The sequence below is a fragment of the Poromitra crassiceps genome (assembly GCF_964638095.1).
Source record: "Poromitra crassiceps genome assembly, chromosome: 5".
NCBI classification, from domain to species: domain Eukaryota; kingdom Metazoa; phylum Chordata; class Actinopteri; order Beryciformes; family Melamphaidae; genus Poromitra; species Poromitra crassiceps.
Window position 1 is genome coordinate 24,021,227 of NC_139642.1, and position 14,356 is coordinate 24,035,582.

General features: G+C 44.7%; 1 protein-coding gene across 1 annotated transcript; it reads right to left on the bottom strand.

Annotated features, from left to right (window-relative positions):
• Positions 1–3,283: 3,283 nt before the first annotated feature.
• Positions 3,284–11,631, bottom strand: LOC310776390 (chymotrypsin-like protease CTRL-1; the record flags this gene model as incomplete). Its single annotated transcript, XM_083636584.1, has 6 exons — positions 3,284–4,538; positions 5,532–5,662; positions 6,827–7,095; positions 8,892–9,051; positions 10,356–10,376; positions 11,574–11,631. The coding sequence occupies 6 exons, from the start codon at positions 11,629–11,631 to the stop codon at positions 4,146–4,148; spliced, it is 1,032 nt and encodes a 343-aa protein (XP_083492710.1). The 3' UTR covers positions 3,284–4,145.
• Positions 11,632–14,356: the final 2,725 nt, after the last annotated feature.

The following is a 14,356-nucleotide window of genomic DNA, read 5'->3' on the forward strand; positions in this document are numbered from 1 at the left end:
ATCCCACTATTCTTCTTTAACTGGCTATCGACCATCTTCTCTCCTCCTCCTCTCACTCATCTGTGAATAGAGATGATGATGCTGCTGCCTGGCTCTCTGCTCACAGTAAAGCAACACCATGCTCTATTAGTGCTGATGTCCAAAACAATGGTAAAATAGCAACGTTTTTGGACCAACGTTGCTATGTTACAATTTCGGCTCCGAAATTGTAAAATGGTAACGTACGTTTATACAGGGGTGGGCGTGGTTTCCAGAGATTTTCCATTTCTAACCCCTCCCCTTACCCTAAAATCTCAGAACGTTACCATTTTACAATCTTGGAGCCGAAATTGTAACATAGCAACGTTGGTCCAAAACGTTGCTATGTTACAATTGTCTGTGTGACTGTGTTGCAACCTGCTTTAGGAGGAAGATTTCCTCATTGTTTTCTTCTGCTACGTCCTATTTCATTTTCTCTTTTTGCAGATAGTAGAGCCACCTCTCTTCACACTCAAAACAGAGCAAAGTCTTAAGGGAAGCTTTCCCAGGGTTTGTTAGCTGAACACTCTGGTGGGGTGGAGCAGAGTCTAAGTACAACGTGAGGAAAACAGCCATAAATCAAATCAAACGCTCTCAGCAGAATCACAGATAATCAGCTGGAGGCCTGTGTGATGGAAGCCACTGGGGTGGCGTCACTAGAAATAGACAAAGGAGCGCTTTATTCAGGACAGAGACCAACAGGGAAACTAGAGCTCCAACAGTCATTAGCTTCACAGCAGCACTATACTGCAGAGTATCTGCAACTTGATGATGCATTTGTGGAGGTCACAGCATTGAGAGGAGAGAACACTGTGTCATGGGGTGTCATATTTTGACCACGTTAGATCAATATACTGTAGGTCCATTCTGTCATGTATCCTGATACTTGATGGATGAGGAGTCAAGTAGCTGCTACACTTTCACACACTTCACTGTCAAAAACTATTTCCTTTGCTGAAATGAATCTGTGTGTGATCCCAGAGGCTTTCTCTTACATTCACATTGCACTGAATGCACAGCATGTCATCTATAAATGCAAGACTCAACACTACAGACAATTGAAGTTCTAACAGGGTTTCAATCAGGAAGACAACTTCTCATTTGATCCTGCCTTCATATCTTGCACGCACGCTCAAAATAGCGCCTGTCTGTCACTTTCCGGCCATCGATTTGAATTATCAGCTGTTTGCCAGCTGGTCTCATCTATCCAATGGCATAGCCACACGCACTGTAAGCCTATCACATTGCTATACCATCCATTGTAAGCCAATCACATGGCTCCTGTTCTTTTAAATATTTCTCTTTCTCTATCCACTTCAGCCTGCTCACCTCCTGCTGCAACTGCTGGTGTCATCGCGCACCCCTCCACCTCCCAGTCTCCGCCCAGTCTTCAGAGACCCATCAGAGTCATCAGATTCATCAGTCTCGGTAGAGTCGCATCAGGCTCAGGAGATGTATCATCACCACCAGTATCTAGACTTCACAGGGGGGATATATCGGGCTGCTGCACAGGGCTGATGACCCTCTCAATATCTCCCTGTAGTGTCTAAGCGTCAAAGACTTTATTGAAAATACTTATTTCTCATTCATTCTGTAATTCATAATTCATTCTCATTCATTCATTCTGTTGTAATCAATTATTTTATTCATTCACTAGTCTCTCCTGATTGATACATGTGTCACCATGGCATCGTTGAGGTGTGAACCCTTTACCGGAGTCTTAATGTCAAGTGAACATAGTACCGATTTATACAAAGGGATTCGCCCCATGGCACCAACAACATATGTCCGGGACATAAACAGCAGCTGTTTCCTGTCTCTAGAATATGGCAGCTGACATGGACTTGACAATCTGGAAACTCAGAGTCTATCAGTCTGACGACTAATATGACTCTGGGACAGACAGCTCCAGCTCCATTCTCGCGTCAGTTGGACTGTAAACGAATTCCCGCTGTGCTGCATGTCATCCTCTCTCTCTCTTCCCACCTTTCCTGTCTGCCTAAGCTTCTGGCATACTCTTCGCGCACGCGCTGGAGGCGGGGCTCCGAGGAGGGCGCGCGCACTCGGCGCAGGCCAAAACAAAACATACTCAGTGCTCAGCTCGCTCCTCCAGGCAGTCTGAATGAAATTGAATGTAACGTTCCCAATTCTATGTATTAAATTCTAAAAAACGACCCTCAACATTTGGGAAGGCTCAGGCACACAACTAGTTCGTTATAATCGAACATCATGCTTTGAAGGCGGCTGTACGATGGTGAGGACTCAATCACAGCAGATGTCCGCTGATAGCCTACCACGGAGATCTCACAGGCACAGGCAGCAAAACCCGACGCGCTGATAGAAAAATCTCCATGGACGCGTCGCGCTGCGCTCAGGCCTCGCCCCCCGACACGCCCCGTGCGATTACGTCATAATCGGCGCGCGCCCTATGCGCTTGGCTGGGCGCAAAGAGTATGCCAGAAGCTTAAAGCTTCTAACTGTCCTATCTAATAAAGGTAGAAATGCCCCAAAAATAATCTTAATAAAACAAAAACAAAAAAACAATACCCGCAGCACGTCTTGACACAGACATCCATACAGCGGAAACCGCGAAATATGGGCCGTCTGTCCCAGAGTCATATTAGTCGTCACACTCGTAGACTCTGGGTGTGCAGATTGTGAACTTGACAACCAGTAATTGGACCGTAATGAGACAGACAGTTTTGTCGTTCAGCTAATGAATCACGCCTCACTGTGAAAGTGACAGTTGGATGTGGAGAGTTAGTGGAGACAGATACAGTAGCACACGTCGACAACAGCTGTCACACATATTCTCACAAAAGACATTCACACTCTCTCAGTCACCGGCCGAAGATAAGAGTGCTAGAGTTTGAGCCCCACGGGTTTCTCAAACTTCAACCTTCAACACCTCTATGTCCACGCACTTTGATGCAACAATCCATGTGTGTGTGTGTGTGTGTGTGTGTGTGTGTGTGTGTGTGTGTGTGTGTGTGTGTGTGTGTGTGTGTGTGTGTGTGTGTGTGTGTGTGTGTGTGTGAGCGTGTGTGTGTGTGTGGGGGGGGGTGATTTGACAGGGAAAATAAAGAAATATTCTGCACCTTGTTAGCTGCTAGTGGTAAAAAGGTGGTCATGGCTCCAGCCTCCATCTGTTCTTACAGTATGCTACTGTTGTAGAATGGAATTTCACGACTCCTCATCCGCTATATATAACAGCTAATATAAAACAAATTGAATGAAGCCAAGAGCCAGAAAGATGTCTTATGAAAGTATATTTAAAGCCCTACAAACTCTGACAAACTCCATTGTCAGAGGACTGAATCTCAATGTACACATCTGATCAATGTACAGAGTCCAAATATTCAGTGATGACTGACAGTTGACATGGATTACTTATAGAGAGAGAGGAGGAAAAGAGGGGGGAGAGGAATGTGTGAATAGTTTGGAGTGTGCGTCGGTGCAGTCTGACTGGGAGACTGTTATCAGCAAGCGTTCCTGTCTCGTGGTCATGAGTTTCTGAAGGCCAGAGCAAAGGGGAGAAATCTCCTATGTATGTGCGTCTCCATTACGATGTGTTGATAACTAATAACTCATACCAATACAATGTGTATGCAATTATAGCTTATTGATTATGAAATGCCAATCAATGGAACTTCAATTTTATACAACAGCTACTAATTAAACCCTCTTTTTTTCCAAATTTTTTGTATGATTTCAACTTTGTGTTGCGGTGCTCTGTGTGCCACACTGCCACATGTCAAGCTCCATTGTGATATTGTTACTGTAGTCATGGCTGGTTTCAATACATTCAACTTGATACATGCGCAGTCATAATACAATGAAGCAAACACGAAACCTCCAAACACAATTTCACTTTTACCAAATACACCTCCAAACACAATTTCACTTTTAACAAATACATACATACATACATACATACATACATACATACATACATCATTATCCCGAATAAAGGTAAAATTTGTTGAAACCTTTAAAAGTCAAGAAAATTCAACTTCAAGAAAACCCTCAAATAAGCTTGAATAGTTCTCGACACAAGTTAAAATGACGAACAACTTCAAGCTTCTCCGTTTCCGCGGCCTAACAGTAACCCTAACCCTGATTCGGTCTTAATCATCACTGACCATGATGTAAACTGACAGCACAAGAAGGAGGAGCGAAAAGGCGTGAGTGAAGCGCATGACGCTCGCACCGCCGCAAAAGATGCTGCAATCATCCTCAGTGGTGGTGTAGATGTGGGTGGGGGGCGGGGGGGTGGAGGGCGGCCGGGTGGGTTTGGTGGTCGGACAGACGAAGCCGTCGTCACTGTCGTTCCCATGGGAGCTGAAGATGACGAAGCCCGGCTGGTCAGTGGTGATGATGCTGTTGATCCACTCCTGATACTGGGACACGCGGGCGTAGACTCCGGGCGATTTGGGCTCGCCGCAGCCTCTGCCGAAACTCACTATTCCAGACTGGATCCAGACGGTCTGTTTGCTCACCAACGGCCCACCTGAGTCTCCCTGTGGAAAGAGATTGGCAGTGTTTGAGAAGGCAGAGCTTGCTTTTTGTCTCTAAACTATATCCTCTTTAACTAGAAAGAACTGCCTCACTGTCGTAGGCCTCCGCCAACAAGTCAAGTTGCAGTCTACATTCTGTCTTGTCCAGACTCATAAAATATACAGTTAAGACTTACAGTTTTGTACAATTGCTAGCAAGTGTTAAACACCAACACTAATTTTCAAAATGCAACAGACACACACACAAACACACAAAATATACCGTAACTCAAATCAAATAATTCTGTCAAAACACAAGCACATGTTCTCTTCACACAGGGATATTCAGAAATCCAGTCCGGTTCCGCTATATACCAGGATTTGACCTGGTCTTGTTTTTAAGTCAATCACTTTCTCTTATGTCATTAAACCTGCAATAAGTCATATCAGACCTTAATTATAACCCATCCTGAAACTGATATTGGCAGGTGGCAGGTGGCTTGGCTGGACCAAAACTCTCTCGTAACGGACAAGCCCGTCTTTTATTGTCACATGAACACCACAACACATGCATGCGGCCACAACACACTCATGCTGACGGTGGCCGGTGAAAAGTGTCCTCTGCATTTAACCCATCCAGGCATGTCCTTTCCTCCGAGGGGCAGGCCAGGAGCAGTGGTCGCTTTCTCGTACAGCGCCCGGGGACCAACTTCGGATGTTGTCGTCACTGGTCGGATGACGATGACGATCTGATCTTCTGCATGTTTTTAGTGGGGGGGTTATATACGGAGGAACCCCCTGGGGGGGTACGGGGAGAACATGCAAACTCCACACAGAGAGAAAGGCCCTTTCGACGAGATAACCCACCTGGGCAGTAGGCACTGAAGATGTCCCAGGCGAGAATCGAACTCAGGACCTTCTAACTGTGAGGCGACAGCTCTACCACTGAGCCACCGTACCCCTCTCCCTGAGAAATCAGCACATCATCTCACAACACATATAGAAAGTTGAGGTCACCTGACATGCGTCTTTCCCTCCCTCCTTCAGACCGGCGCAGATCATGTTCTTTGTGATTGGGTGATAGTAGCAGTTGCACTCCCTGTTTCCCACGATTGGCACCTCCACCTCCTGGAGCGTCTCAGAAAAGGCTTTAAGCAAAAGAATGGAGGGGGGTGGGGGGGGTGAAAACATCTTCTGACACATTTCTGTGCTGAATGAATGAATATTCAACATACAGCATTGTTAATCTATAAACCTAGTGCTTTAGAAATTATTATGCATTTCCCCCCTTTTTATACATTACTTTTATTCAGCATTTTAAGGCACACATGACACACAAATGGGGAGTTGGGAGGCAGGAATATGAGGTATTTGAGTGGATTTCCATTGCTTCCTTTAAGTGAGCACTGAGCAGAGCGCCATCATCACCCAGTGTAAAGGTGGAATTGCTGAAATGTGTGTTAGCCAAGATTGAAAGGCCCCAAGGCACTGAACTACTACGCTATATTAAATGTGGAGACTGCAACTCCACCTCCTCCCACTAGGCTCTTTTGAGGCTGAAACTAGTGGACCAGATTCTGCGCAGTAGCTCCGTTGTGTGAGTTTTTTTCTATGTAGCTGCTGGCTGTAGCTTTGCCCACAGTACGTTGTGTATTTCAATACAGTCAATCCTATAGCTCTGTAAATATGGCACTTTAAGTTCTAATCATTTTAGTCTCACCAAAAGTAACCATGTAGAGTCCCACTATGAGGTCAGTTTATCAAAATGACGCCTGTATGGAAATCTGATTTTCGTTTGTTGGAGATCAGGAGGAACTGGGGGCGAGCCGGTCATCTCGGCTCCTAGCAGCCGGACTCCGGGCTGCTCGAGCTGGGCAACTTAACATCGGTCTGGTCTATGTAACCTAGGTCTATGAGGGGACCGGCAGTGACGACTTGAGACTGGCTGCCACAACTGTAAATCGTCCCTTTTTATATCGTTAAATTACTTAAAAACAAACTGATCAGAAAAATGTGCACTTGGACATACATTAGCATGATAAGAACTACCGAAAATGATAGAAACCACATTTGGAAAAAATATATATCTGACATGTACTTTGATTGTATAGTTTGGCTCATTTCCCATCCACTAACATGGCGGAGGCGGGCCTTGTGATTCTATACTGGGACCGGTCGCCAGAGCGGCGATCTAACATGCTGTGGCTTCACTAATAGAGAGCTGAGACGGCGTCCATCTTTCTTTTATGTCGATGCCCCAAGGTCATTCAGCATGACAAAATCCTGTTGGATTCTTCAACCTTTGTACTCACAGCTAGTGTAGGTCGTGCCCCAGCCAGTGACCCAGCTTTCAGTCCCGCTGTGGAAGCTGCTGTTGGCTGCGGCCAGGCAGACCGGGCGGATGTAGTCGGTGAAATTCACAGGAGAGGCCAGCTTCAGGAGACATATGTCATTCTCATAATTGCGTGAGTTGTAGTCGGGATGGCAGATGGCCCGTTCAATGCGTAGCCGTAGGGGCTCTTCAGTGGAGTTTGCTCCCAACTGTCCCAAGTAAACAGCTGAAGTACTAAAGTCGTCATCTCTGGAGGAAGGAAAATGGTAAAAGTTAGCATGAATTCTACCATTTAGCCCTTAGCCGAACGTGGACAGGGAAACTCTCAGCTCCCTCAACAGGTCAACTGACAATGAGCAAGGCACGTCACCCTGCAGCACGTCACCCTGCAGCGGACCTGGGTATAGGACCTATACCCAGGTCTACTTCCTTGTGTAATGATGTGTCACGTATAGGTTGGGGCGATGTCTCGTCATAGACGCTGGGTTATAGCTGGCTCAGCCTGGCTGGGGGCGTGGTCAGGGTGGGGTAAATCCCCCGTTCTATCTATTCAGCAAAGTTAGAATTTAGCTGATAGCCCAGCCCAGGCAGACACGATCAGGGATTTAACCACCGCAGTAAACGCACATCTGAGCAGACGTCTTGTGTTCTGCTCTAGAATCCCCAAACCTGTAGTTTAGAGCCGCAGCACCTTCCTTTGGTGAGTCAGCCCATTGAGATATATGGGCGGTTTTACCCCACTCGCGCGCCAGCCGTATAACAGCCGTATATGCATTTTGTGGGCATTCCCACACATGCATATACTATAGGTGACATCATTACACCAGGAAGTAGATTGGAATTAAGAATTAGTTTTCTTATGTTCACAACCAGACGGAGAGTTGCTGTTATAATCATTTGGGGTAACTTTATATGAACGGTCCTTTGTTTATTTATACCATGAAATTGAGGACTGTACCGATCATGAAATTGAGGACTGTACCGATCATGAAATTGAGGACTGTACCGATCATGAAATTGAATTGAGGACTGTACCGATCATGACATTGAGGACTGTACCGATCATGAAATTGAATTGAGGACTGTACCGATCATGACATTGAGGACTGTACCGATCATGAAATTGAATTGAGGACTGTACCGATCATGACATTGAGGACTGTACCGATCATGAAATTGAGGACTGTACGATCATTCTCATTGCTGGACCTATAAGGGGCTGTGCAGACAGGAGGAGGTGTGTATTTCAGAAGCCAGCGCCTTTCTGCAATTCATTCTCTATGGTAAGGACGCGCTAGGACCGCTCCTCTTTCAAGGACCACACCTGGCGTTTAAAGCCCCAATCAGTAACTTTTTCACCACAGCTTTTTAGTCATTGAGGATGGTAGAGTGACTTGTAACAGGGAGAATGTCACCTCTATTGGTCACACACCGCCCTCCAAAGGCCTCTCCTGGGACTAAGCAGTTTGGTGCCTGTGTCCCGGAGGCAAGATGCACGCATGCGCAGTACAGCGGGAGCGTTGTGTTCAGGAAGTAACTCGGTGTGGATTTGCTACGAAAATGACGTTTCACATAACTATGGATTATTATTTCATCACGTGGTGAGTACCCGATGTCACAAGATGTACATAGAGCTTTCTCCCGCTGTGTTTTGTTGACTTTGAACGGCGATAGCGATAGCGATACTATTGCACCCAGAGGGCGCAGTTTCTCCAATAGCAAAACTTGGAAAAGTTGCTGAATGGGGCTTTAAGCGCTCTTGGCGGCTACTATTTGGGCGGAGCGCTCTGGGCGTCTCAAGCTGAAAAAAGTTCCGCGTTTGGAGGAAAAGTACGCTGCTCGTCAGTGACCGTATTGCGTCCTGACCTGTACTGCGTGCGACATCAGGAAAAAACAAAAAACAAAACAAAAACGCTCCGTGGCTGTGGTCTGTGCGCGCTGGAAGCACTCCAAAGCGCCTTGATCTGAAATACACGCGTCCTGTGTGAACAGCCGCTAAGTCAAGACGAAAAATTAACATTACGTTTGCCATAATGATTCCTCACCCCGAGATGCAATGAGCAGCTGTGAGCACCCACTGGCTGTTAATCAGAGTTCCTCCACAGTAGCCTTCAAGGGTGCGTACATCGGCCATCCAGGGCCAGCTGCCAGGGCTGGCATCATGGCCTCCCACAATCCTTTGGTTGAGCGGGGCCTTACCACAGACTGACAGAAGAGGAGAAGAGAAAGAGGGGACTCAGAACAGAACGTATGCCATTTGCTCCAAAGCACCTCACAGTACAGTATGTGCATGCTTACATTTTAAAAATGGCTGGTAGTACTGGTGACTGTGAATGAACCCCTAAGGCAATGATCACATAGGATGCTTTTTTATGTACTTTACCTATATGTATATTTATATATATATATATATATATATATATATATATATATATATATATATATATATATATATATATATATATATATATATATATATATATAGTTTCAAATATACATACTACAGCATGCACTGGGACACGTCATCAGTGATGTTAACTGGGGTCGTGGGGTGTTTCGGGTCTGACAACATCATACACCCTCGCCCAGTAGACCCAGCCGAGGCCGATTACGACCCCGACCCGCGTCCCAGAAGCAGCCGCTCACGGATCAGCCTTCCTACTCTGTCTGCAATGTTGCCCGCGGAAGGGTTGATCACGCCCAATCCGCTGCAATAGTTAGTGCTACACCGCAGTATTGAAAGACCCTTCGGTGCATGGAGGTCTAAGGCCCTGTGGGGTGATTCCAGGCCGGGCACCTCCTTTGTCTCACCAGAACCTCCCGTGGAAGAAGGCAATCCTACCATGCCGTACCATGGGCAGGGAGGATGCCTCAAGAAGGCCTGTGCGCTGCACGTCATTCGCCTGCGCCGAGCACCTCGCTCTAGCCTGAAGGACCCCACCCCAGGCCGCGCCGATGTTTACGCAGATTTTCAGGAGGCTGATCCGTAGCGTTTGTGGATTTCTCCCTCACGAGAGAGCCAGGCTGGGGTGCTAAAACAAATCCCGTACCGGATGCTGTCTCTCCGACCGTCAACTGTCTCTCCAGCTTGTCACCAAACTATACTTGGTTGTCAACTAGTCTTATATATATATATATATATATATATATATATATATATATATATATATATATATATATATATATATACAGTATATATATGATGTCAGTGATGACTGATGACTGATGACACGTGCTCGATTCCTAGGCTCACTCGCTGTGCGGGCTCGCATACGAGCCGCGTGGCCTCGCCTGTTCTATTGGCATGCGCAGCGCACAATTGTGTGTGTGTGTGTGTGTGTGTGTGTGTGTGTATGAAGTGAAACTAAGTGAAACATTAAACGTGACAGGGGTGGTGATTTAAGATCTTTACAGATGGATAGAGTCTTTCACATGCTTCTTATTGTGCTAACACAGAGGAAACGGAACGGGAACTTGAAGAACCTGTACAGTTGGTCTTGGATGCTTACCGGCAAGCTGTGCATGACAACCTGGAATTCAAAACAAAGGAAGAAAAATATTAAGCAAACCTGTTCAGTGTAAAGCAGATGTGTGTGTGTGTGTGTGTGTGTGTGTGTGTGTGTGTGTGTGTGTGTGTGTGTGTGTGTGTGTGTGTGTGTGTGTGTGTGTGTGTGTGTGTGTGTGTGTGTGTGTGTGTGTGTGTGTGTGTATGTGTGTGTGTGTGTGTGTGTGTGTGTGTGTGTGCAATTATTTTAGACTTTATACTTTGGTTCATTACCTCACGTTCATATACATACAGTACCAGTATCTTCCAAATATGGATCCAACGTGTACAAAAAAAAAAAAAATTTATCAACCAAGATCTTTACCACAATTTTAAATGTATCATTGCAATTATTTTGTAATCCTAGGAGTCATGTTTTCCAAATCCAAATCCATGTTTTTTTCTTCTTCACGTTTCATGCTATTTTAAAAATTGGAACCAAACTGGTTATACCACCGTCCCAACCACTGATTATATGATGTGACACAACGAATGACATGACATGTCATATACCTTGAAATAGCTTGTCACACTAAACTATGTGACTCGCTGCCTATGGTTCTAAGCAAAGAATGCAACATTGCAAGTTCCCATCAGAGTGCAGTTCATTTAGACAAAAATGACACAAAAAGGACAGAATCCATTTGATGGTTCATTTTAGATAATAATGTTTCAGTGATATATGATTTTCTTCCCCACTTACAGCTTAGGTTAAAATTTGCACACACAAAAATAAGATAATAAAAAATTGCAAGCAAATGATTCAATAAACGAACAAACCATAATACTAAATTATTATGAAATGTATAGAGCTCAACAGTGACCACCCACTTTTTAGCAGCTCCGGTTCCATAAGAGAATTCCCCATTCATTTTCTCCATAGATGTTTCAAAAAATTCATAAAGTGTTTTACGATTGGAACCAAGCCAACCAGCCAGCTACTGAATCGTGAGTAACCATGAAACATTTGACACTGAGCAAAAACAAAATATATATACTGTATATATATATACTTTGAACTTTTTTTCGCTTTGTCATATATGACAAAGTGAAAAAAATTGAAAGTATATATATATATATATATATATATATATATATATATATATATATATATATATATATATATATATACATGTATATATATATGTTCCATTTAGGTGAAAAATTGGACTCGCCCTCTTACCTTTGGATGACAAAACGATCACCAGGGTCAAACCACACAGGACCTGGAAGAGATCCATCTTTTGTCTGCCTCCCTCACTCTGTCCTCACCATTAAATAGCTTACTGCTGGTGCCTGGCTCCGCCTGTTATGTCTCACCTGGAAGCCACTCATCAACTACTTGTAATTCACTTCATCATCATTTCCTCCTTTCCTTTTATACTTCAGGTAGAACTTGTTAGCTTTTACTGTACATAAAAAATGTGTCATGATCTGACCTTGATTTTGTTTCACATATTGCTTTTAATATTTTTTTACTGTACTATGCTCAGAATTGTATGCATTACTTTTTAACTAATTAATTTACTTATTTTACTTTTACTATTATTATATATTCATTGTGTTGTATCTAGGCCTATTATCTTATATTTTGTTTTAGCACTTTGTATTGCAAGCTTAAAAAGGTGCTGTATAAATAAAGTGTGATTGATCGCTTGATTGATTGATTTGATTGATTGATTTAAATATGCTTTAAACTTTTAGTAAGTATTACTTGAATGTGTGAGGGAAACTGATGTCAGATTAAAAATCAGGAAGATTAGAAGGCAATTTGTAGTCCACATGACAATTGCAAAAACAACGCCAACTATCACAGCACATGTTTGTCCTGCTGTTTGCTGGGGGCAAAGTGAAAAAAGCAGAGATTTTTATTTATACAAACTGCTAAGTCAACTGTGTGATAAGTCACTCTCCCCAGATGTCACGTCTGATGAACAGGACCTGCTGCCTCATCTGCTGAAGAATTTAAAGTATGTTGAATCAGAACCAGTGGCGGTTTTAGGAATTTTTAAATGAGGTGGCCCAGTGGCAAAGGGATGTCTAGAGGTGGCGACCACAACATGTTGTTAATGTGGGCACCTTTTTCCAAGCTTTGTCTGAGGGGAGGCCCACAGTCTCAGAATTTGAAAACTCCTGCTCTAAAATGTTTGAAAGAGTCTATAGATTTTCTCATTAACTATAATTTTGAAATTGGTTGAGCTCATGCGTTAGATTTTACAATCCTGTATTGTAATTGGCAATCATTCCTTGAGTGGGGTTATCAGAGCATCCTCCTTCCTTGGTGTTTTGTTGATATGTCAACATTTATATGTGTGTGTAAAATGTAGGTGATACTTCATACAATATATCATCTTTTTACATCTATTTTGAGTTTCACACTACTCATTTAGAAAGTAAAGCCTCTAGAAGTCACACCTGTGAGAATTACATTGTGGAAGTGTTTAACTTACTGGATCGCTGGCAACCATTCTTTGAGTTCTTTGCATGCTATTGACTTGCTAGCCTGCCTGAGGGCCTGTCCTCAGACTCCCATCCCTTTCAGCAGCTTAGTGGTCGACGTGGCCACAACACGCCTGCAGTAGGGTGACCAGACGTCCCCGATTTTCGGGGACAGTCCCCATTTTTGGTGACCTGTCCTCAGATGAAGCTGTCCCCAAAAATGTCCCCGAGTTTCTACTCAGATGTCTTTCAGAGGCTCTAGCAGGCTCATTTTTAAAGCTGCAGTGAAGATACTTAATATTAATAAGATATTAATTGCTAATATAAGGGAAATTAAGTGAAATACAGTTTAACTGCCGCTATTACTTTTTGAAAGTGTAACAATTAGTTGCAGTGAAACGAGACAGATGCGTCACGTTACGTTCGGGAAGGCGTGGGGGGAGAACTGGGGTGTAACTGGGAAACTGGGCATGTGTCATCATTGAAATAAATCACAAGATTGTGGCGTTTATGCAACGTACGTGGCGATATGCTGCCTGCAGGCGCGGACTGCATAATCGGGCACGTCGGGCAAATGCACGGTGGCCTGGCCTGGCCTGGCCTGCAAAAAAATAAAAATAAATAAATAAATAAATAAATATATATATATATATATATATATATATATATATATTTTTTTTTTTTTTTTTTTTTTTTTTTGGTGCCCGCAGTCAGGCCACTCACTGAACAGCAGGCCAGGTGCTGCCTACTGGTTTACTAGTGTTTTTATTACTTTATTCAGGGTTAAAGTGGGTGCATCTCATTGTAAAATTGGACTCGGCCCAAATTGGGCTTCAAACGGCCCAAATTGGGCTTCAAACGGCCCAAATCAAAGCCATGGTGTTTGTGTGGGGGGAGAGAGGGCCATGGTGATTGTGTGGGGGGAGAGAGGACCATGGTGATTGAGTGAGGGAAGAGAGGGGCATGGTGTTTGTGTGGGGGGGAGAGAGGGCCATGGTGTTTGGGTTGGGGGAGAGAGGGCCATGGTGATTGGGTTGGGGGAGAGAGGGCCATGGTGATGGGGTGGGGGGAGAGAGGGTCATGGAGATGGGGTGGGGGGGAGAGAGGGCCATACTGTTTGTATGGGGGGAGAGAGGGTCATGGTGATTTGGTGGGGGGAGAGAGGGCCATGGTGTGTGTGTGTGTGGGGGCAGAGAGGGCCATGTTGTTTGTGGGGGGAGAGAGGGCCATGGTGATTGGGTGGGGGGGGGAGGGGCATGGTGATTGGGTGGGGGGAGAGAGGGCCATGGTGATTGGGTGGGGGGAGAGAGGGCCATGGTGATTGGGTGGGGGGAGAGAGGGCCATGGTGATTGGGTGGGGGGAGAGAGGGCCATGGTGATTGGGTGGGGGGAGAGATGGCATTGTTGTTGACCCCCCTTAATTCTTCCAGTGCAAGTGCCAGTGCCAAAGGACCTGAGGTTGTGCCTCCAGGCCGGTGTAGGGTCCAAATATCACTGTTCAGTCAACTTCCCCTAGATAGATAATGG